Source organism: Theropithecus gelada, chromosome 14 (assembly GCF_003255815.1).
Source record: "Theropithecus gelada isolate Dixy chromosome 14, Tgel_1.0, whole genome shotgun sequence".
Taxonomy (NCBI): Eukaryota; Metazoa; Chordata; class Mammalia; order Primates; family Cercopithecidae; genus Theropithecus; species Theropithecus gelada.
Window position 1 is genome coordinate 15,354,025 of NC_037682.1, and position 24,299 is coordinate 15,378,323.

Consider the following 24,299-nt stretch of genomic DNA (forward strand, 5'->3'; position numbering starts at 1 on the left):
GCTGTTTCTGGATTGGAATCTCAACAAGGTGACTTGACTGCAATGACCTCCTATAGCATCACGTGTCCTATGGGAAATTCACATATTTTTGCCATGCCATGGGTGAAAATGCAGTATTGCCGTACTAACCACCATCTTTCCCTCTACCCCTGCCATCATGACCTGATCCAGTGACCCCTCACCTTTAGAAGTGAGAGGCAAACAGAAATCTTTAAGTGTATGTGTGCCCCCTAAATTTTCTTGAAGCTAATATGTAGCCACAGATGAAGTAAAACCCTCGTTGCTCCTTCTTGTACTCATTCCTCAAAAGCACTTGTTCTGGATTAGTGGGATGAGGCACCCACACAATGGTGTACACTCCCATAGCCATTCCTAACCCTCAGTTGTGTTTACTTTCCCAGTCTCTTCACTTCCACAAGACTTGAAATTGTTTTTCTCTTAGATTTAAAGGATAAAGTTGAACAGGGGGAACAGTTTGGTCACTTTTAAGTAATTGCTGCACGTGTATATAACATCTTTAGAATATAGGGTATGCCTCACCTACGATCCTCATTTGGGAGATTGAAACTACATTTAAAACCAACTGGAAAAGTCACATTCAGAATCCTGTTAGAGTTTAAAACATGTTCATTGAGAAGTATCTGCCATGTCCTGTCTTTTTCCATGACATTTTCCAAATCTCTACACTGCTGAAATACTTCCTTATTAAGTAGCACTTCCACTTACTAAGCAGAAGAAACTTTATTGCCCATCAGCCAAAAGGAAGTGCTTCACTGCAATGACTGCAGTCAAATGACACCATGCTAAGTTTTCTTGTAGAAGTATGAAGACTTTGTATTCCTTTCTTCAGATCAGCAGAAACATGCATCAAGGAAACCAAACTACCATCACTGAATTCATTCTCCTAGGACTCTCCAACCAGGCTGAACATCAAAACCTCCTCTTTGTGCTTTTCCTGGGTATGTACCTGGTCACTGTGGTTGGGAATGGGCTCATCATTCTGGCCATCAGCTTGGATACGTACCTTCACACCCCCATGTATCTCTTCCTTGCCAATCTATCCTTTGCTGATATTTCCTCCATTTCCAACTCAGTCCCCAAAATGCTGGTGAATATTCACACCAACAGCCAATCCATCTCTTATGAGAGCTGCATCGCACAGATGTACTTTTCTATTGTGCTTGTCGTCACTGACAATTTGCTCTTGGGGACCATGGCCTACGACCGCTTTGTGGCGATCTGCCACCCTCTGAATTACATAACTCTCATGCGACCCAGGTTCTGCATTTTGCTCACTGTCATCTCGTGGCTCCTCAGTAATATTATAGCTCTGACGCACACCCTTCTGCTCATTCAATTGCTCTTCTGTGACCACAACACCCTCCCACACTTCTTCTGTGACTTGGCCCCTCTTCTCAAACTGTCCTGTTCAGGCACAATGATCAATGAGCTTGTGTTGTTTATTGTGGGTTTATCAGTTATCATCTTCCCCTTTGCACTCATCTTCTTCTCCTATGTCTGCATCATCAGAGCTGTCCTGAGAATATCATCCACACAGGGAAAGTGGAAAGCCTTCTCCACTTGTGGCTCTCACCTGACAGTTGTATTACTGTTCTACGGAACCATTGTAGGTGTGTACTTTTTCCCCTCCTCCACTCACCCTGAGGACACTGATAAGATTGGTGCTGTCCTATTCACTGTGGTGACACCCATGATGAACCCCTTCATCTACAGCTTGAGGAATAAGGATATGAAAGGTGCCCTGAGAAAGCTCATCAATAGAAAACTTTCTTCCCTTTGATGCCCTGGACATCTACATTCTTTTAGTCCACACAATCAGATAAATGATTCAACCCAGAGTGTATGGCACAGTTATGATGGTTCAACTTTTGATGAACTTGCAGATATCTGTCTCCTATTCCAACTGCTGAGGGAGTTGGAGCTTTTCCACTTAGCTCTTGTCTTGGAAACAAAACCGGTAACCACCATGGTAAGTCACAAGAACGACATGCATCCTTAGAGAGTAGATTGGTGGTAACCAGGGCACAGGAGAAGAGAAGTGGAGTGGAGTTGAATAGAGGTTGATTAATGGGTACAACAATGCAGTTAGATAGACTAAATAGGACCTAATGTTTGATAAATCATTATGGGGGACTATGGTAAACAACAATTTGTTGTATATTTCAAAATAGCTAAAAGAGAATAATTCCAATGTTCCCAGCATAAAGAAAAGATAAATGTTTCAGGTGATGGATATCCTAATCCCCTAATTTGATTATTATATATTATATGAATATATCAAACTATCAAATGTTCCCCCAAAATATGGGGGACAATTTATCAATAAAAATACTTGTATGAATAAATAAAAAATTTACGTATAAAAAATAGAGATTAATTTTAAAACACACACCTTAATTACAATCTATATTAATACAAACTTTGATACAAATTATTTAAAACCTATATTATATCACAGGTGCATATAGTGCCTACAGTCTAGCTTTTTTAGCTTTGAAGACAATTACTACTTCTTTCTTTAATCTACATTTCTTCAGGTCAGCTTTTCTCAGAGCTGACCTAAAACTTTGACCTTTGCTTTGTTAAGGTACTATTCAGTGAGATGTTTAATGGTTGCAACAACAAAGATTCCCATGGTCAAATAATTTTTGGCAACTCTGAGTTATATGAAGCAAAATGTATTAACTGGACAACTTCCCAGAACCTTTAGTGTCATGTAAATCTCCAAGAGGGTAAGATGGTACACAGCATTTCTCAAGACTAAACTTGAGATAATTGAAATTCAATTTTTTCCATCATACAGAACCTGATTCATCACAGAGTTGTTCATGGAACTAGCATTGTACAAATATGTTTTAGGAAACATGACTCCAGATGACTTCAATTATTTCAATGGAAAACCACCGAGTTTATGTATAAAGGTATCAGTTATAGTTCTGACTCTGTCCCCAACAGCTATGTAGTATATAGTAGACACTTAAAACAATGTGATACTTTTTTTTAACCGCCCAGCCTCCTGGCTTCCAACTCCAACCTACCTGCCCTGCCAAATTAAGTTTATTTTTTCCCAGCTGAAGCTGACTTCCATTCTCCTCTAAACTTGGAATCATCCAACCTATTTAAGAGGAAACGTATAATCAGCCACCTGCCTTTCTCCATGCTATCTCCATGCTTGATGCTTCCTTTTAGTTTTCATTATAAATGTAAAACCCACCTGCTTTTGTATGGCCTACCAAATAAGCTTCTCAACAGTTCTAGCCTTCCTCAAGTACCTCAGTATCCATCCTGTTTCATCCATAGTTCCAACATGGAACATCACAGAACTCTGCCTTCATTATTCCATGTGGAGAAGTAGAAAGGGTCCTAGATTTGTAATCAAGAGACATGGAATCTGGACCAACTCCACAGCTAATTCACTGCATGTTACTAATCTCAGTTTCTTTTTTCTGTGATCTTGCAATTGGTCTAATATGAAAAAAGAAAGTTTTATAACAGCATGTATCATAAAAATCAATTTTTTGTCAAACAGAATTTGTATAAAGAGATGCCTCAGAGGAGAGCCAACAAAATATAAGTGGTCATGGCAGATTCCATTTCCCAAAAATGGCCACAATATTTCCATCCCATGTGCTCTTGAAGTACTCTACCACTTCTCCATCAAGAGGTGGAGCCCATGACCTTCACCACTGAGCTTGGCTTTGAATACTTTTTTGACCAATAGAGCACCCCATTAGTACTGTTGCATGATTTCTGAGGCTGTCTTAGAAGAGCCAATTCAGCTTTGTTATGGACTAAATGTTTGTATCCCCCCAAAATTCATATGTTAAAATTATAACCCCCAAAGTGATGGTAGTAGGAGGTGGAGCCTTTGAAAGCTGAGTACATCATGAGGATGAAGTCCTCATACATTATTAGTGCCTTTATATAGGGGATCCCAGAGAACTCTATTTCTGCCACATGGAAAATACAACAAGAAATCAGCAGTCTGAAACCAAAAGAGAGGCCTCATCAGAACCTGACCATCTCAGCTAGCACACTCATTTCAGACTTTCATCCTCCAGAACTATGAAAAAGAAATGTTTTTTAAGCCACCAAGTTCATGGTAATTTATCATTGCATCCCAGACAGACTAAGACACACTTCCACCTGGCTCACTGTCTTGGGACATGGACCTCTGGGGCTCTGAGTTGCTCTGGAAGAAGTCCCACTACCCTGAAGCCACCATGCTGGAGAGACCATATAGAAAGACTACACAGAATTCAAGACAGTTGTCCAAGGAGTCCCAGCTGCACTGGTCCAACAGCATTTCAGTCTCCCCACCTAGTCACCAACATGTGAGTGAGTGAGTTTTCAGGTGATTCCAGCCTCAGCCCCAACCACAAGGCACATGAGAGCCCAAGTGAAAACTACCTAGCCAAGCCCAGTCAACCCCTAGAACCCAAAAGACAACCATAAAATGATTGTTATTGTTTTAAGTTTCTACCATTTGGAGTGGTTTGTACACAGTAATATATAACCATAACAGCAGTTTTGCTTGGGTCATGGGATAAAATGATTCATATTACATTCTGTATTGCTTTAACATTTTACAATGACTGCCATTATAGGAAGAGGGAAAAGCTTTTTTAAATTTTAATGAATATGAACTATCTTTCCTATCCAACCACCCGGCTTAACATGGTACCAGAATTTTCTGAGTTATATAAATATTAGTTGGGTGAACTTGGGATTCCCCACCCCCCAACCTTTATTCTGGTTAGATCTAGTCCATATTTGATAGAATAAGGACCACTAGGGTTAAACGCAGGTGATTGGGTCTAAACTGGTCCCATCCCTGTTGGCCTGTGCTGAACCTCTTATCTCTGATGTGTAGGTCCCACAGGAGGCTGGAAAGTAGAACTTCATCTGCAGTGAGTAACAGAAACGTTAATTTGGCCAGATTTAGACTTGCATGTACATTGAGAGTCCGCCTGAGAAAATGAATTAGGATTAGATTTGGGACACAGAACAGAATTGAGTAGGAAAATAGAAAGTCACAAACTTTTATAAAAATCCGGACAAGTCTTTGCAGAGGAAATGCGTAAATCTGTACCTAGATACTTTTATTTCCCTGAATCATTCTCCAATTTGCCATTTTCAAGAAACATTTATTGAGAACTTTCTGTTTTTCAGGCTCTGAATCTGGGACTAAAAGAATGAATAATTCACAGTGTATGACCTCAGTGCACTCTTGACCTAAAAAGAAAAATTAACTTAAAAATGATTTTACATGATTTTTAAGACTTGATAAGTGAAGACAATGTTTGGTCAATAATTAATGTCATCAGATTAAGAAAACATAAATCTTTTGGGCAAAGTACAGCCAACTGAATTTTACACTATTCTTGTTCTTTTGTGTTAACTGTACCTGAGAAAAGCCAATTTGTGATTTTGTGAGTAAATCAACAGAAACCCATGTCATCTCACTGTAGCTAACACAAATGCAAGAGGACAGCCTAGAAACACACACAAAAAAAATCTACACATTGGCTAGTAATAACTTATAAAACGTCATCTATAAAGGATCAGCAAATATTTACTTACTGATCACTAGAATTTTTTTAGTACCTATTGGGAGTCAAAATGAAATGAAGCAATGCTGTTCTTCCTTGGCTCTTACTTCATAGTGCATAAGACAGACAATGAACATATAAATAAAGACACCATTGATATAATATGAGGTGGTAAGAAGAATTCAATGGGAGGTAAAGCAGGTATGGAGACAATGAAACAGAGAGTGGCTTATGATAGCAAAGGAAGTTTAGACCTTGGGGAAGGACTTTCTTAGATATTTGAGCAGAGAACTGAATAGAATAAGAGAGTGAACCATGAGATCTGGGGACACATTCCAATACAAGGGAAGAGCAGGTTTAAAATCCTTATGTGGCAACAGGTTTGGCATTCTCCATGGACAGCATTCTCCATGGCTAGGGCAGAGTGAGTAGGGAGGGTGGAAGCACATACAGTCATGGAGGTAATTAGAAACCCATCCAGGCTGAGTCTTATAGGCCATAGTAAAGAATTTTATTTTATGTAAATAAAATAAGTATTTAAAGTCATAGGGCTTGGTGAAATTACCTAAGGAGTAACTAAGAGAGAGAGAGCAAGGTCAATGACAAAGCCCTGGTAAACTCTAATATTTAAGAAACAGAATAAACTAGTAGTCAGGAAGACAAAGGAAGAATGTGAAAATTTGTCCAGGAAAAAAGGAACAACTATTTCAAATACCACAGGACCCAAACCATGACTCCTGAAATCATACTTTCTGATCTGCTCTCTTCAACTCAGACAGCTATCATCCCTAGCTATCTCTCAAGCAGTCCTGAATCCTCAGCATTGAAATCAAAATGAAACTACCTCCCTCAGAACAGATTTTTCAGAAGATGAAAAAATTTCAAATTTCTTCTTTGCCTCTGTCTTCCTTCCACTTGCATATGTCCCTCTATATATATTCTCCTTTTAACAGAGGATTGTAAATGACTCAGAACTACAAACCTCTTTTAAAATTGGCATACAGTTTTAGGTAATACCATCTGTGACACTTTTAACCACCCTAGAATGATCAAGAACATCTTCTACTTACTGTGATAATAAAAAGAATAATATACTGTAACCAAGTGTAGTTTATCCCCAAATTACAAGAATAGTTTAACATTCAAAAATCAAAAAATGCTATCCATCACATTAATAAACAAAAACAAAACTACATTATCAGCTCAGTAGACACAGAAAATCCTAAGTCCATTCCTGATTTTAAAAAGAAAAATACTATGAAAAGAAAAAACAGGAATCAAAGGGAACTCCCTTATGCGATAAAGATCATCTGTGAAAAATCCACATAAGGAATAGTGGGAAAATGAGATTATTCCCTAATATAAACAATGGGACAGAAATTTAAGTTCTCCTCATTTCCATTTAACAGTGTATTGGAAATTCTAGCCAGTGCAATAAGGCAAGAAAAAGAAATAAAACTACTCAAATTAGAAAGAAGGAGATAAAACTGCTTTTATTCGTAGACAACACAATTGTGTATGTAGAAAATCAAAATGAATAAACAAAAGAAGCTACTGAAACTAATAAGTGAGTTTAGTGAGGTTGCAAGATACAAATATACTAGCATAAAGACAGACATATAAACAAATGAGACTGGATAGAGAAACCAGAAATAAACCCAAATATGATCAACCAATATTTGACAAGGGCACCAAGAATACACAGTGGAGAAATTATAGTCCCTTCAACAAATGTTATTGAGAAAACCAGATTTCCACATGCAAAAGAATGAAGTTGGATGCTAATCACACAGTATACACAAAAATTAATCCAACATGAATTAAAAACTTACATAAATGTAAATCCTGAAACTATCAAACTCTTAGGAGAAAATGCAGAGAAAAATGTTCATGATTTTGGTCTTGGCAACACTTTCTTAGCTATGACACCAAATGCAAAACTAAACAAGTTGGACTACATCAAATATTTAAAAGCTGCTTCTCTTCAAAGGAAACAGTCAACAGAGTAAAATGACAACCTATGGAATAGGAGAAGATATTTGCAAATCATATATCTGATAAGGGATTACTATCTAAAATATACAACTAACTTGTACAACTCAATAGAAAAAAAAGTAATTGAATTAGAAGATGGGCAAAAGATCTAAACAGACATTTGTCCAAAGAAGATGTAAAAATGGACAACAGGTATATGAAAAGATGTTCATCATCACTCTTCATCAGAAAAATGCAAATCAAAACCACAATGAAATATCACCTCACATATGTTAGGATGGCTATTCTCAAAAAGTCAAAAGATAAGTGTTGGAGAGGGTGTGGAAGAAAAAAATAAACACTTGTTCATTGTTACTGGGAATGTAAATTGGTATACAATCCAGCAACTCCATTTCTGGGTTTTTATCCAAAGAAAATGAAATCAGTATCTCAAAGATCTATCGGCACTTTCATGTTAATTGCAGCATTAGTCACTGTGGCTAAGATAGAGTAAAAACTTGTGTCTATAGATGGATGAATGGATAAAGGAAATGTGGTATACATATACAGTGGAGTATTATTTATTAATAGCTATAAAAAAGAACAGAAGATACCAGCATCTGTGACAACACGGATGAACCTGGAGGACATTATGCTAAGTGAAATAATCCAGACCCAGAAAGGCAAATACTGTATGATATCAATTATATGTGGAATCTAAAAAAGTCCAACTCACAGAAGCAGAGAACAATGGTTTCCAGTGGCTGGAGGTGGAGGAAAATAATATATTGATCAAAGGGAACAAATTTTCAGTTATAAAATGAACAAGTTCTGGAGATTTAATATGCAGCATGGGTGGTGATGGGTGCATTGATTAATTTGTTTCTGATAATGATTACACAATGTAATGATTATTACAGTACATATATCAAGTCATCAAATTATACACCATATATATGTGTATATATATATATACACAATCTGTATTCAATAAATCTTTTTAAACTAAAAAATTTTAATGGGCAAAAGATCTGAATAGGTATTTTTCCAAAATGATATACAACTGGTCAACAGGTATACGAAAAGATGCTTAACATCATTCATCAACAGGGGAATGCAAATCAAACCACAATGAGATATCATCTCACACCTGTTAGGATGTTTTTTTTTTTTTTTAAGAAAAGAAATGTTTGTGAGGACATGGAGTAATTGGAACCCTTGTACACTGTTGTGGGAAATGTAAGATAATGCAGCTTCTATGGGAAACAGTATGAAGTTTTCTCAAAAAACTGAAGATAGAATTATCATATGACCCAGCAATAAATATCCAATACTTCTGAGTATTTATCCAGAAGAACTGAAACCAAGATATCAATATGTGTGCAATGTGTGTGTGTGTGTGTGTGTGTGTGTGTACTCTCATGATCATTGAAGCATTATTCATAGTAGCTGAGATGTGGAAATAACCTAAATGTCCACTGGCATATGAAGAGATAAAGAAAATGTGGTACAGTTGGTCCTCTGCCTCTGTGGGTTCCACAGTCGTGGATTCAACCAACCTTGGATCAAAATGGTTGAAAAACAATTGTGTCTGTACTGAATGTGTATAGACTTTTTCCTTGTCGTTATTTTTAAAACAATACAGTATAACAACCATGTAAATAGCACTTATGAATAGCATTTACATTGTATTAGGGATTATAAGTAATCTAGAGATCATTTAAAGTATACAAGAAGATGTGCATAAGTTTATATGCAAATATTACATCATTTTAGATCAGGGACTTGAGCATCTGCAGATTTGGGTATTTGTGGAAGGTCCTGGAAACAATCCCCCATGGAGACCAAGGGATGACTATATATATTAGAATATTACTCATCTTTTAAAAAGAAGGAAATCTTACCATATGCAACTACATAGATGAACCTTGAAAACATTATGCTAAGTGAAATAAAGCCAGTCACAGAAAGACAAATACTACATGATTTCACTTTAAGGTATCTAAAATAGTCAAACTCATAAAAGCAAAAATAGAATGGTGGTTGCCAGGTGCTTGGGGACAGGAAGAGTAAGGAATTGTAGTTCAGTAGGTATAAAGTTCCAGTTATGCAAGATGAATAAATTCTGGAGATTTGCTGTAGAACATCATACTTATGGTTAACAACACCATACTAAACTCAAAATTTGTTAAGAGGGTAAATCTCATGTTATCTGTTCTTGCCACAAGTTACAAAAATTAAAAAGACTGACCATGCTAAGTTTTGGTGAGGATTTGGAAGAACTGGAACTCTCATGCACTGTTATCACTGTTGGTGGGAATGTTTAGTGATACAACCACTTTGAGAACAGTTTGGCTGTTTCCTAAGAAATTAAACATATACCTACTATGTAATCCAACCACTTCACCTTTAGGTATTTACCTAAAAAACTGAAAGTATATATCCATATAAAGGTTGTTCATGAATATTCACAGCAGGTTTGCTTATAATAGCCAAAAAGTGGAAACAATTAAAATCCCCATAAATAGATGAATGAATAAACGAACATGGTATACAATGTAATAATGCTCAGCAATAATGTGGAATGGATTATTTATATACACAACAATGTTAATGTTTCTCAAAATAATTATGCTAAGTAGAAGAAGTCAGATATGAGTCCATTGACATAAAATTTATATAAAATTCAAACTAATGTAAAGGACAAAAAGCAGACCAGTAGTGGCCTGATAGTGTAGATGGGGAATGATGGGAAGGGGCACATGGGAGGAAGTGTAGTAGGTATAAGGAAACTTGGGAAGTGATGTACATGTTCATTATCTTGATTGTGGTGATGGTTTCATGAGTGTATACATGTCAAAACTTATCAGATTGCACACTTTAAATATATATGGTTTATTGCATGTCAAATCTCAATAAAACTATATTTTAAAGTTTTAGTAAATTAGAAGGGATTTCAGATACATCTTTTGATTGATGTATTTTGATAATAATGATAGACATAACAAAAATAACAAAGTAAATATACACATATGTCTATATATACAATTCCATATTTTTAAATGCTACTAAATAGTAATAAATAACAATAATCCGTGTTTGGAAAGGAATATTGAATTCCTTAGGTAATCACTTAAGACTGAAAAAGAAGACCTGAAGGGAAGGTTAGTGCCTGCTTCTAGGCACTAAGCCGATTAGCTATTTATTGAAGCACTCTGAGCCAAGAGATATTCTGGAAGGGCTTTGAAGGCAATACTTTACCTGAGCCCACCTGCTCTTTCTGAGGGAGTTATAGATTCCCCCAGAGTCTCCTCATTGGCCTACAAGGGGGCTAAAATGTGTTCCATGAACTTCATAATAATGTGAGTCCATCAAACTCACCCATCTCAGCCCACAACTACCAAACATGGAGATCAAGAATGCAACTGAAACCCAGAAAACCTCTGAAGCAAACTATAACCAGGAACTAGGGCCTGGGAGAAGGAGAAGAAAGAGTGCAGAAGGGTAGTTATGAGATAAGAGTATGTACTTTGGAGTCAGAGACCTGAAAATAGAACCTCCCTCATGTGCCACTTTCTTGCTACATCTAGTCAAGTCACATAATGTCTCTGAGTCTTAGATTTTCCTTTTTCTTTTGCTAAATGGGGTCAATAAAAATTACTTTTCATTAACATTGTTAGGAGAGCTAAAATAAAGGATTAATGTAAAGCTTTTAGCATTGTACCTAGGATATGGTAAGTGTGCACTAGCTTAAGAATTAAGTTAAAAAATTATTTGAGAACTCGACTCCTGGAAATGTCCAGGTTTAAAGCTAATCTGGGCCCAGGAGAGACTGTTCCAGACAGTTCTGCAATAAAGAGGCCCAGAGATCAGCTATGGGTCCCTCTGCCCATCACTACTCACTAGGCTGTGGAGCCTGGACAAGCACCATAATAACATGAATTAATAACAGTAATTAATAACACTAAATAATGTTTATAACATTACCGAATGCCCTCCAATTATCCAAATATACCAAGTTATTGTGAGAATAAATGAGATACATGTAAATCATGTTCCAGAGTAAGTGCTCAGTAAGTATTATTTCACAGAGGAGAAGCAGGCTGAACGGCACTAATTAATCTGAAGCCACACTGCTAAGAAGTGGCAGACTGGATACTTTGGTGCCAAGTTCTGAGTTCTTTCCACAACAAAGATATGTTTAACACCCACCACAGATGTTGATGTGCGCCGAAAATATTTGCGTGACAGTTAATATTTGGAAAATGATCCTTAAGAGGCATTCTGTGGTATTCCTTCACCCCAATCTGCAGTTTGTAAATTATTACTACAAGAGCGGATATGTGATCCCAAACCTCTTGGCCATAGGTGCTAATTGTTCCCCTATACCTTTTCCTAAATATGCCCAGCCAACTCCTTTATAAAATATTTATTATATCTCCTTAAAATGAACATTGCTTAAATTCAGAAGTTGCTGTTTAATCTACACACTTCACTTTATCATGCACAACTATACACACACACACATATACACAAAGTCACATTATACAATACTAGCACATAGGGGCTATAAAATGAATGTTGTTGACTGCCATCTACACCAACAGATTGGACTTTTACCTTTTCTTCACCAGATGAAAGGAAAAAGAAAACTGCAATAACAATAAATTCTGGTTGAGGGATTATATAGAGTAGGCAATAGATTACAGCTAGCAACAGTGTGCATGTCAGATAGGAGCTCAGGCCTAGCTGGGTAGAAGCCTCACCCAACTACTTGCTTGCCGACCTTGACACTATTACTCAATATCTCTAAGCCTCAAGTGCCTCACTTACCTAAAAAGCAGAGATAATAATAGAACCTACCTCATAGGGATGTCCCGTAAATTAAATCAAATAATTCCTATAGCAAGCTTATTGTTAAGTCCTGGAAGATAATAATGCCTAATAAGTGTAACTTGTTATTATTATTATTATTATTATTACAGTTTTCCTTATTGTTATTCAAAAAATCACAGAAACAAGAAGACAACAAAAAAAAGAAAGAATAAATGGATAAATGACGAAATTTGGAAAATCCCTTCAGATCAAAACAGTAGTTGTATTTGTAGACTGCTTTATAATTTTCCAAATATTCTTGCTTCACTCATCAAGTATTTATTGTGTCAGGCAATGCACTGCGTTCTGCAGATACTAGCGAATAAGACAGAGGCAATCCTTGTCCATTTATACATTAGATCCTCAAAACCACAGTCCTATAAGGTAGATAAATCTACTTGACAGATGAGAAAACTGATGACTGAAGAAGTTACAACTTAAAAGCAGACACTGGAACCTGAGGTTCAAATATTTATTGAGTGCCTTTCACGTGCTAGGTGCTATACTAGGAACTGGACATACAGAAATGAAGCTCAGATTTTTTAAAAAAAATTGCTCTCATGTTGCTTACTTTCTAGTTGTGAGCACTAGAAAATGTCAAACACATAAAACATCTAATATGTCAGATGGTGAATACACAGAATAATAAATCAGAAAGTGGAGATGGGGAGTTCAGGTGCGATTTTGCATAGGGTTACCTGGGAAACCTCTCCAGAAGGTGCTATTGAGAAAAGACAGAAAAGATGGGGAAACTAAAGAATGATATATTTCACAGGGGTCCATTTAGGGTCTTCAAGAAGCCTTTGATTTTCTCAGGGCTTTCCTAACGGCCTCTTTTACCTCCTTGTTTCTCAGGCTATAGATAAGGGGATTCAGCATTGGGGTCACCACGGTGTAGAGCACAGACACCACTCGGTCTCCCTCAGAGGACTGGCCTGTGTTGTCTCGCAGGTACATGAAGATGAGGGTGCCAAAGAAAAGAGCCACGGCAGTGAGGTGAGAGGCGCAGGTGGAGAAGGTCTTGGCCCGGCCTCCAGCAGAGCGGATCTGCAGGATGGCCATGATGATAAACAGGTAGGACACCAAGATCACCAAGATACAGACAGGCATGACAAAAACAGCAAACACAATAATCACCACTTCCTGAGTGTAGCTGTCCCCACAGGAGAGTTTTAATAGAGGAAGGAGGTCACAGAAAATGAAGTTGATCTCATTGTTTCCACAAAAGGAGAGAGTGAAGGCTGTGACCGTTCGAACAAAGGCACTGAAAAAACCAGCAACGTAAGCCCCAGTGACTAAACCCCAGCAGGCCTTCTCAGTCATGGTGGTGACATAAAGCAGGGGCTGGCACACGGCCGCGTAGCGGTCATAGGCCATGATGGCCAGGAGGTAGCAGTCGATGGAGGCAAAGAAGGTGAAGAGGAAGAACTGAGCTGCACAGCGAGCCTGGGAGACGGTTGTGCCATTCTCCCACAGCACAGCCAGCATCTGAGGGATGATGGTGGACGCGTAGCAGACGTCCACCAAGGAAAGGTGGCTGAGGAAGAAGTACATTGGGGTGTGGAGCCGACAATCTCCGCGGATCAGAAGGATCATGCCTGTGTTCCCTAATGTAGTGGCAAGATAGAAACTCAAAAATACGAGGAAGAGAGGAACCCTCCACTGGAGACGTTCAGTAAATGCAGTAAGGAAGAACTCCGTCACTACGGTGTAATTCCTTTCAGCCATCCATCCAGTGGTTCACCTGCAACGGCTAAGACAAGAGCCAGAGGAGGGGACACCTCAAGAGAAGTTGAAATGATTTCAAGTAACAAAGCTTTAAATTGAATGTCTTACATGTTGGCACTCAACTTCAACACACTTTTCAGTCAAAGATAGATACAGACAGATAGAGAGCTCACTCACTGTAACAGAAGATAAAGAGGGATGAATGCTTCTATCGTAGAAAGAACAGAGAGCAAGTGGTTCCTAGACTTACAAGTCAGCACTTGTATTTGCAACTGTCCCCAATTAGCTGTTTGATCTTACACAAGGCACTTAACCTCTCTGAACCTCAATTTCCTCCTCTGCCAAAAGGGGATCATAATGCTCACCCTGCTTATGAGATAAGGTTAATGCATAGGTTAAAACAGAGGCAAAAGCACATTGCACATTGGAAAGCTAAAAGCACTCCACATATATAAGGCGGCTCTTTAAAATTTTAAATGAATGTTTTAAGGAAGGAAAATTTATATTCTCTTAACAAAAACATATAAACAAAAATATCTATTAGCAATCAGCAATGGGCTCTGCTTGTAGGAATATTACTATTCTCAGTCTAACAACATGAAAGTTTAACAAACAGCTGTTACCCTAATTAGAGTTGACTGGCTTATTAAGGGTGTACATAAACACATACTCAAATGTTAACCTTGAAATCAAAAGAGCAAACGTAAGTTTTTTTAGGCACCTAACAAAGCTCCATAAACCTTGTTTGGTCATTCTCAAAGCCCCTAATAAAAACAGTAGCTTGAAAATAAACAGCATCCAAATTTGAAAGCAGAAATATTTTTGTAGTCTGGTGTTGTCTGAGTGCTGTTGGAGGAATTCAGGTTAATAAATTTGGGGGTTCTTAGTGGAGTTCTAGAACAGGGCTGTAAAGGAGGGCTTCCATAGTGTTTGAATACCTGATGTACCGGCAGCCAGACCAATACTGAGCTGATCCATTAAGGAGAATAACAAAGAAAACAAATTAGATCTGAAAGTCATGAGCTGGACACAAACTGTCCTCATCTGAATTCTACTTTGCTAATGCCCTCCTCTTTTGTTTCGTGTGTTGTCTGCCCATCACCTGCCAATCCAAAGGACACCTGGCTTCTAGTTTACCCACACTGCATGTAAGACCCTGGGCAAGTCATATTTCCTCTCTGGGCTTCAATTACCTTGTCTTTGTTCCCTTCCCATAAACAAAATTGCAGATATCCCCATAATCATAGCAACCTGATGAGATGGGGTCACTTCCAATACTTCTGTGTTTTATTCTCACTTCTAGGAGTCTCTCTCTTTCCTCTACCCCTTGACAAAGCAATATATCCCTGACGCTAGTGTTTCCTTAGATTTTTTTTTAGACTTACTTTGAGATAACAAGACTAGGGGACCAGACTTTCTCCCTGAGCTTCCAATCTAACATGAAACCTTGCTGATGTGCTTCTTATATTCGCTGTCCCAGCATCACACCCTAATTGGTTCCTGAGGTGATTCTCCAGAGGAAGGTGATTTATCTTCATATGACTTCCTAACAAGGTGTCTAATTAACATCTTTGAAAGTTTCTCTTTAATTTCAAACTTCCAAAGTCCCATCCCTCAGCAAGTTTCCTAGTCTTGTCTTCTTCCTGCCTTGTGCCAAAAGAAATGTACTTCTTTGAAGGTTTCCTGTATCTCAGTTGGGAGTTTTTTCAGGGGTTTTACCCAATGCCACCCCAGCCAGCTATGAACTGATCCCCAAAGGAGGCTTTAATAAGCATACGCTTTTGCTCCCCATTGCCAAAACATGCTGTAATTGATGACTTCGAAAGTTCACCATTTGGCAGAAGCAGAGAATGGTGCAGGTGGGGAGTCATAAGATAAAATGTTGGAGAGGCCAGAGTGGGCGGGCTGTGAACAGACTTCCACCAGGCAAGCTGAGCAAATTCTTGAGGGTAACCAACCCCTCCACCATAGCACTAGTTCTCAAACTTCAGTGCGCATAAGAATTTATCCAAAGAATTTGTTTAAAATGTGAATAGCAGTGCCCCACCTCCATAGATCGATGCAGATGCAGTACATCTGCCATGGGAGCAGTATCTACATTATAAACAGGCATACCAGTGGATTTCCATACAGTAAATCTCCAAAAATTGTGGCAACAATGTCTTGGGATTGGGACCTCTAGGCCTGCCTGCCCCTCTGTATGTCCTGCCATAAACTAAAGTAAAATGATAAAGACATGTTCTTGCAAAGTATGATTTCTCCAAAGTCCTATCAGTGCCTTTCTTCCTCACAGGAGACATGAGATAGGGTGAATGTGATGTTTCCCTGTCTTACAAATTTTAAAAACCTAGATACAGAAAGGACTCCGGAGCTTCTTGGCAGCAAAACAATGACTTGGACCAGGTCAGTGCTCAGTTGATCTGGAATATGGCGCTAGGCAAAAGGACCCCAGGGCAGTGGTTCTCAAGCTTCACTGAACATTAGAATTACCTAGGAAGCAATTTCTAAGGCCCAGATTATACCCCTTAACAATTGAATCAGAATGCCTGAGTGTAGGAGCCGAACACAGTAATTTTCGTAAATTCCCTGGTGATTATAACATGTAGCAGATTTGAGAACCATACCGGAAGGCTTCTACTTTGAAGGCCTTACCTTTCCCCAGGTGTCACAGGTAGACGTTCCAGGAAAATATGTTCACTGTTCTCATAAATCTGGAGGCCACTGAATACTATATTCTTCACATGGAAAATCACATTACATATTAGCATATTAAAGGATCTACAAAATCCTATAATTAAGAAACCTTGGCAAACTAACACAGGAACAGAAAAACAAATACCACATATTCTCACTTATAAGTGGGAGCTAAATGATGAGACTACATGAACACATAGAGGGGAACAACACACACCGGGGCCTATTGGAGGGTGGAAGGTGGGAGGAGGGAGAGGATCAGGAAAAACAACTAACAGGTTATTACCCATTAGGCTTAATACCTGGGTGATGAAATAATCTGTACAACAAACCCCCATGACACAAGTTTATCTTTGTAACAAACCTGTACATGTACCCCGATCTTAAAAGTTAAATAAAAATAAAAATAAAAAAGGAAACCTCATCAACTTTTTCCTAATCCACCATTTCCCAAAAGAATTTGAGCACAGAACTTCTTTTTCATTAGCATCCTACAGAACTAGAGTTCTAAGGGAAGGATGCTCCTTAGGCAGTACAGCTCTAAAGAGGCTCAGGAACTGTCCAAATGCCAAACAGCAAAGTAGTAATTGTTCCAAGAAACAGCATCTCCTGATGACTCATCTCAGGATCTGGCTCCTTGAAGTCTCTGACTGACTCCCCCAGGAGCAATCACTCCTACTGGGAAAAGAATTAGAAGGGAGTCTGGGGGAGCAACATCCAGGCGGATCCCTCAGGAACTGCGGAAGAGGAAACCACCCTGCCCTTTAAAGAATGTCTCTCTCTTTGATTGTGAAGTGGATCCAATGGCTGAGCCCCTGCAGTTCTACTATCTAATTACAGCAACTCCCTCATTGCTACCCCATATGAAATAGACTGTGAGGCCAACGAGGCCCTGCTTTCAGGAAGACATAGTCAAACTTAAAACAACTGGCTTATTTAAGTGGCTTCACTGAATCATTCTATAATGCATACATAGACTAAAAAATTACATTGTACCCTATAAATATGTAAACACAATTATTATTTGTCAATTAAAATTTTTAATTAGAAAAAACACTATCAGAATGAGTATTAAGATGGTTCAGTCACTGTCTGGCCAGTCCCAGAAGAGAAGCAAAATGAATCTCAGAGTATAGATTGAAATTTCATATATTGTGAGTATTAGAGCCTATAAAACTGAAGTAAAAGAGGTTTAGATTTTTTTTTCTAAGAGCTATAGATCTGAGCAGAATTTGGGAAGGAAAATCCAACAGGAAAATCCAACAGCAAAGACCAACTTAGCTGCTTACTCTATGCCAATTCACTCTTCTAAGAGATGATAGATGATGATAAATCAGATGATAGATACAATTGATAGTAGATAGATTCACAGATATATGATTAGGTAGATTAGGTACATAGATAGATGATAGATGATAAATGGATGATAGATAATAAATAGGTAGATGATTGATAGAAAATAGAGAGAGATAGATAAATAGATAGAGATAGATAGATAGATAAATAGACAGGTAGATGATAGATACATAGATTCATTTAATCCACAAAACAATTTCATGAACTAGGTACTATTATTATCTTCATTTCAAGGAGATGAGAAAATTTAGGCATTGATTGTTGAAGTAGACCACCAATAATCCCACAGTAAGTGGCAGAGCTAGAGTTTAACCCATGTGGTCTGTCTCCGGAAGGCACACTCCTAATTCCTATAGCATATTGCTAACCCTCATGAAGATGTCTCTGAACTCCACGTCTGGGAATAATTGAGGGGTTCTTCCTTCTGTGTCTGTATTTACCTTGTAGCTTTTTAGGAAGAAGGGAACTCAGCTAACAGATGAGACCTAAGTCTCAAAGTGAATAGATTGTGGTAGGAAATTCTTGGGGCACTCGACCAGGCCCTCGCTCCTCCTACGAAGTATCACCATGGCCACTGGTGAAGGGCTGGACTTACCTTTCTAACCATAGCCGATTGGATCAGAAAAAGACCCAAGATGACTTTATTTCAAGGGATAATCCTCTCTTCTTCCAAAAAGATCTTTTCTTGAACTACTTTAAGTGTTCCTTATAGCCAAGAAGTCATGACTTGTGGCCTGGAGGAAGTAGGACATAGGTAAGGAGGACGTATCTTCAGCTCTTGCCCCGAAATTCATCTTCACTATCTTCTTCCATCCAGACTTAGGTGGATCTCATGCCAATTGAAGGCTGAGGAACACCTAGTGCCTATAAATTCACTTTAGAAGGACTTTGGAAGGACTTATCCTACTGCAAACGTTCCCCTCTCAATTCATCATTGGTGTCCCTGCCCTCACTTTACATATTGTAGAACTGCAGAATTTTTTTTAGGCTCTGATAAGATGCTGGAACTGAAGGGGGAATTAGAGGTCAAATAACCCAGGCTTTTCAATTCACAGATGAACAGGCTGAGGCTTCCAAATAGGAAGATGTTTAATGATTACATCAGTAGTTAATTTGATTCCCAGTCTGTGACTTTTTAATGCCAAACTGGTTAATCAGCACTTTACACAGTGATCCCTTATTGCTCTTAAATATAGAAGGGGCCTCAAATAAAGATGACCAAATAATTAAGTGCATTAACCTTAATTCAGTTCTATGCATATCTGTGCTTCCTCCAAATCCTCTCAGAGGTATGCAATCCTGAGGTAAGTGTCCTCCATTGCTTCCCCTATAAGATTTCTCCAAGTGTTTTCAGAGCCTTTGTGTCTGAATTTTCCAGAATGATGAAGCCAGAAGGAACTTTGGAATCCAGTGCACCTTCTCATTTTACAGATTTGGAGAATGAAATCCCAAAGGAAGAATGACTTACAGTCCCTGAGAGTTTCTTAATGAGAATTTCTTAGTTGCAAGTGGCAGAAACCCAGCAGGTAACATGACTTGAATCCATAGATGAATTCACTACATGATTCTCAAAACCATGGGGAGGGGAGGAAGGGATGCAGCTAAGTCTCAGGCACAACTGTGACCAACAACTCCCATGACACCAAGAATTTCTCTATTGTCTAGAACTGTTTCTGACTCAATGTTCTTTTTTTCAACAAAGTAGAAAAAAATACCCACTAGTTGTTTCTACTCTTCACATGTTCTAGCTTTTTGCCACAAAGAAGATGAAAAGTCACGTTTTTAGGTTCCAACTTAAAAAAAAATCCCAAGGAAGAACCCAGATGTTATGTGGCAAAAGAATGGGATACCAGGATTGGCCCAATGTTGATCAGTTTCCAGTCAGTGAAGACCAGGAAGACGGGATCTACAGGGAGATGTAGTACTTGCATGACCCATATGGTTAGAGTAAAGAATGGAGTATTTCCCAGATAAGAGAGAATGCTGTTCTGGGAACACAAAAGAATAGATTTTTACCACACAACGGTAAGAAGAATCAGAGAAATTCCCACTGCACCTGTGCTTCAGAGAACCCCACAGAGATGTTGGCTGAGCAGTGGCTGAGGGAGGCAACAGGTGGCAGAGTGAAAAGCATGTTGGCCACTAGAGTCTAAACAGTTTCTGTTTACATCCTATCTGCCATGAACAAGGCATTGGGAAGACAATGGCTGCTTGATCATTTTTTAAGCTTAAGCCTGACGTCTAGGGCCAATGTAAGATGCAGAAAATGTGTCTCTGGCCACTCCACCTTCCTTGGCCTTAGCCATTCCCATAATTCTGTTTCCAGGTTCTCAAGTGCTCTCTCTCCATCTTAACCCATGCTCTGAGAGAGGTCTCAGACATTTCCCTTCTGAAGGAGATGACTGGCAATGCTTTATGTGAAATCTCTTCTCAAATAATTTAAAATTTAACAGGGCTAAAGCCTAGATAGAAAGAATCTGAGACCACAGAGGGACTCATAATTCTCTTAATCAATCTGCTCCCCCATTTTTCAGATGGAGAAATTGAGATACACAACAAGGAAACTGTTTTATGGAAGGACACTCAGCTGACCGGGGACCATCACCACCCAACATTTCCTATCGTATCCTATAGTCTCCAAGGAAAGGTCAGGAAGACTAATTTAAAGCAAAGAAAATTTAAACAAAGAATAAGGATTTAAGATGGACTCGGGCTCATTCTTGGCGACTCAAAAATCATGCTGTATTGCTCATATCCACTGCAAACAAAATAAAGTAATATCTGCCAACTCGCACTTACCAGGGAAGAACTGTGGCTTTTCTTCTCCCCCTCTTGTACCAAGTAGTGTGGTCCCCAGAATATCTCATTCATGTTTGGGGCAGAAAAGGCTGGGAGGCCCTCCTGAGGCCCACTAGAAAAGTCATGCTACCAACAAGTCCCTTCTTTGACAGCTCCTGAGGACCTGGATCCTGACAGTGGAGTTCTCCTTGAAGGGCAGCGTGTGTTGGCAGACACTTGAGAAAGGTAATGGGAGGAGCCGGGCTGAGTGCCTGGCATGAGACCAGGCAGGATGCAGATGGGTGCTACCATTGCTGTTCCCATGTGAGCTGGATGTCCAAGGTTTCTCTTCAGAAGACCTTGTTATTCTCCTTTTAGGTACTATAGCTACATTCAAAACATCCCAGTAGATGGTGTTTCCTGGTTTCAGTAATCTGGATTTCCCTTAAGCATGTATATCCAAAAGCAGATTTTTTAAAGCTTGAGGCATAATTGCTATATAAAAAACTTACAGTTATTTAATATATATATTTTGGTGAGTTTGGATATACACATATCATACATCTGTCATCTCCAAAAATTTTCCAATGTTCTTTTGTGGGTTTTCTTTTTTGTTGTTTTCTGGGTTTATGATTTTGGGTTTGGTTGCTTGATTGGCCTTTTGGTGGTAAGACTATTTAGCATGAGATCTTTTCTTTTAACATATTTTAAAGTATTCAATATATTGTTAACTATAGGTATTATGTTGTACAACAGATGACCAGAACTTACTCATCTTGCATAACTGAAACTTTATGCTGATTGAACAATTCCCCTGTTTCTTCCTCTCCCCAGTTGAGACAATCACCATGCAGCTCTCTGCTTCTATGAGCTTGACTTAGGTTGGTGCAAAAGGTATTGAGGTTTTGCCATTGAGAATAATGGCAAAAACTGCAATTCGTTTTGCACCAACCTAATATTTTTAGACACCTCATATAAGTGAAATCATGCAATATTTGTCCTTCTGTGACTTGCTTATTTAACTTAGCATAATGTCCTCTCGGTAAATCCATGTTGTCAAAAATGGTAGGATTTCCATTCCAGAATTAAAATAACTGAACTAAAAGAATCACAGGTTTTTTATTTGAATGAGTTCAACACAAGATATAGCAGAACGTAAGAAAATATTGACACCCATTTACAATCAGGTAACTTCCCTATTGTCAACTTTTCTTAAAAATGTCCTAATTGAACCCCGACTCATCTTCCATACCTAAATGGAAAGCATTTTTTAACTTTTCCTGAGGTCTATTTATAGACGGAAAGGTAGATAATGTTCCATATACAACATGGGGTTTCATGACCACTAGTTCCTACAGTCTTTTCACTTAGCTCTTCCTTCTTGAATATAAATCTGCAAATACTTGTTTAGAATTTAATCAGAAGGAGGCATTAATTTTTTTTTTCTTCTACCTGGCAACTTATTCTCTTAGTAGCCCCTTTCCATTCATTGTGTACTTCCCGACTTCTGGTAGATTCTAAGAGAGCAAATAACTCCTTAGTATACTGCTTTTATTCACACAGACGCAATATTGTCTTTTACAACCGGGGGGAATTTCATATCACTGATTCAAGCTTTCTAACATTTCTTTAATATTTTTTACACCACCTGTAACACAATTGACACATATACTATTTATCAACCATCCCTCTTAGTGAAGCTATAAATTTTAAGCCTGGGTTTCCACAACCAGAGAAAAAACTATTAAAGGGATAAAATATTTCTTGTGAAAATTACAATATGTACTTTAATATATCCTGTCTTCTAGAATAAACATAATGTCTTTAAAGATTCAGATGTGTTTTATTTTACTATAAGTAACCTTCCATTGAATATCCTTTGGCTACCTGCATGCTGAGTCTCCCACCTTTCACATATCTTCTTCCCATTTAAAGTCTTGTAACTGGAATTCCATGTTTGACACAGCATTTTTGTCTGGCTGAGTTTAAAATCATCCTAGGTTTGTAAGATACTGTCACCTTCTCCCCACCTTTCCCCTTCCACAATTGTTTATATCATTCACATACAGGGGATCCTGGGTTTGTTGTTGTTGTTTTGGTTTTGGTTTGGGGGTTTTATTTATTTTTTTATTTTGTAATCTAGGAGACAGAAAAGAAGTTTGAGTTCCAGGTATAAAAATTTGTTTAAATGAAGAAAAGATTAATAGATGGGGCCTATTTTCTTCCAGTCCTTTGGGTTTGATTGAGACAAGTCCCCTGTGATTAGAGAAGTAAAGATCAAGAACAGACAGATTTTGTGAGGCTTTGGATGCAGGCTGAGCTGCCGGAGAGTGTACGGACCCAGGATAGGCAAGGACCACCCTCCTGCCTATCCCCATGTGGAATGCAGCAATGTTCTGCCTCCCCGAGGGAAAAAGCTTTGAGAACACAGACAGTCAATGTCTATGATACAGACACTGAGCACGCCATTATGGGCAGTGGGAAGGTATAACTTTGCTAAGTGGATTTTTAGTCTTGCCATATGATGAGAGACGGCTGTAATAGGTAGGGAAGAAAAAGAGCAGGGCATATATCCACAAGTGATAGCAATTGACTGACACGTTATTGTAGGCATTGTTTAGAAGTTTGTGTGAGGCCTTCTTGAGACCTACAAACAGAATATGAAGGAATACCTTAGCAGGGTCAGCTTTACTAACCGGATCATCAAACGACCATAGTTTGATCATTAAAAATAAATGTAATCTAAATATTGAATCCTAAGTGATGATATAATTCTGAAGTGCATAGAAGTAAAGGGTACTAATGCTGATGTCGGTAACTCACCTTGAAATGAATAAAAAAAAAGGTGGTTTGATGAGTGAATTGATTGATGAATAAACTCCCGGATAGATTACATCTATGTAACCAAGTAAAGATAGCAAATATTAGTAATTACACAATCTCAGTACTGTGTATAGGAAATTTACTACACATTATTTTTAACATTTCTATACGATGAAAATCTTTCATTAAAAATTTTGCAAAAAAAACTACTCTTATAATCACAGACAGGTGAGGTGTGTCATATTTGGATTGCACAGGATTTAATTTCAAATCCTTTTGTCACTTGTCCTGGGAATCAAAACTCCCACTCCAATCTCTTTTCAGGTTGACTTTTCCTTGTCTTCCTTCCTCTCCCTGGAGCTAAAAGTTCTGGTTCTTTTTTATACCTAGTACCATAATATATTCATTTAGACATTGAGCATGCTATAAATAGTGAGCGTCCAGAATGCTGACACTACAGAGTAGGTGGTTCTTGGGATTTTCCAAGTTTGGAGATGG

General features: G+C 38.3%; 2 protein-coding genes across 2 annotated transcripts; one reads left to right on the forward strand and one right to left on the reverse strand.

Annotated features, from left to right (window-relative positions):
• The first annotated feature begins 823 nt into the window (after window positions 1-823).
• LOC112607367 (olfactory receptor 1S1) lies at window positions 824-1,801 on the forward strand. The gene has a single exon (XM_025358489.1). The coding sequence runs from the start codon at window positions 824-826 to the stop codon at window positions 1,799-1,801; it is 978 nt and encodes a 325-aa protein (XP_025214274.1).
• An 11,413-nt stretch (window positions 1,802-13,214) lies between these two features.
• Window positions 13,215-14,150, reverse strand: LOC112607305 (olfactory receptor 9Q2). Its single transcript, XM_025358419.1, has one exon. The coding sequence runs from the start codon at window positions 14,148-14,150 to the stop codon at window positions 13,215-13,217; it is 936 nt and encodes a 311-aa protein (XP_025214204.1).
• Between the last annotated feature and the right edge of the window lie 10,149 nt (window positions 14,151-24,299).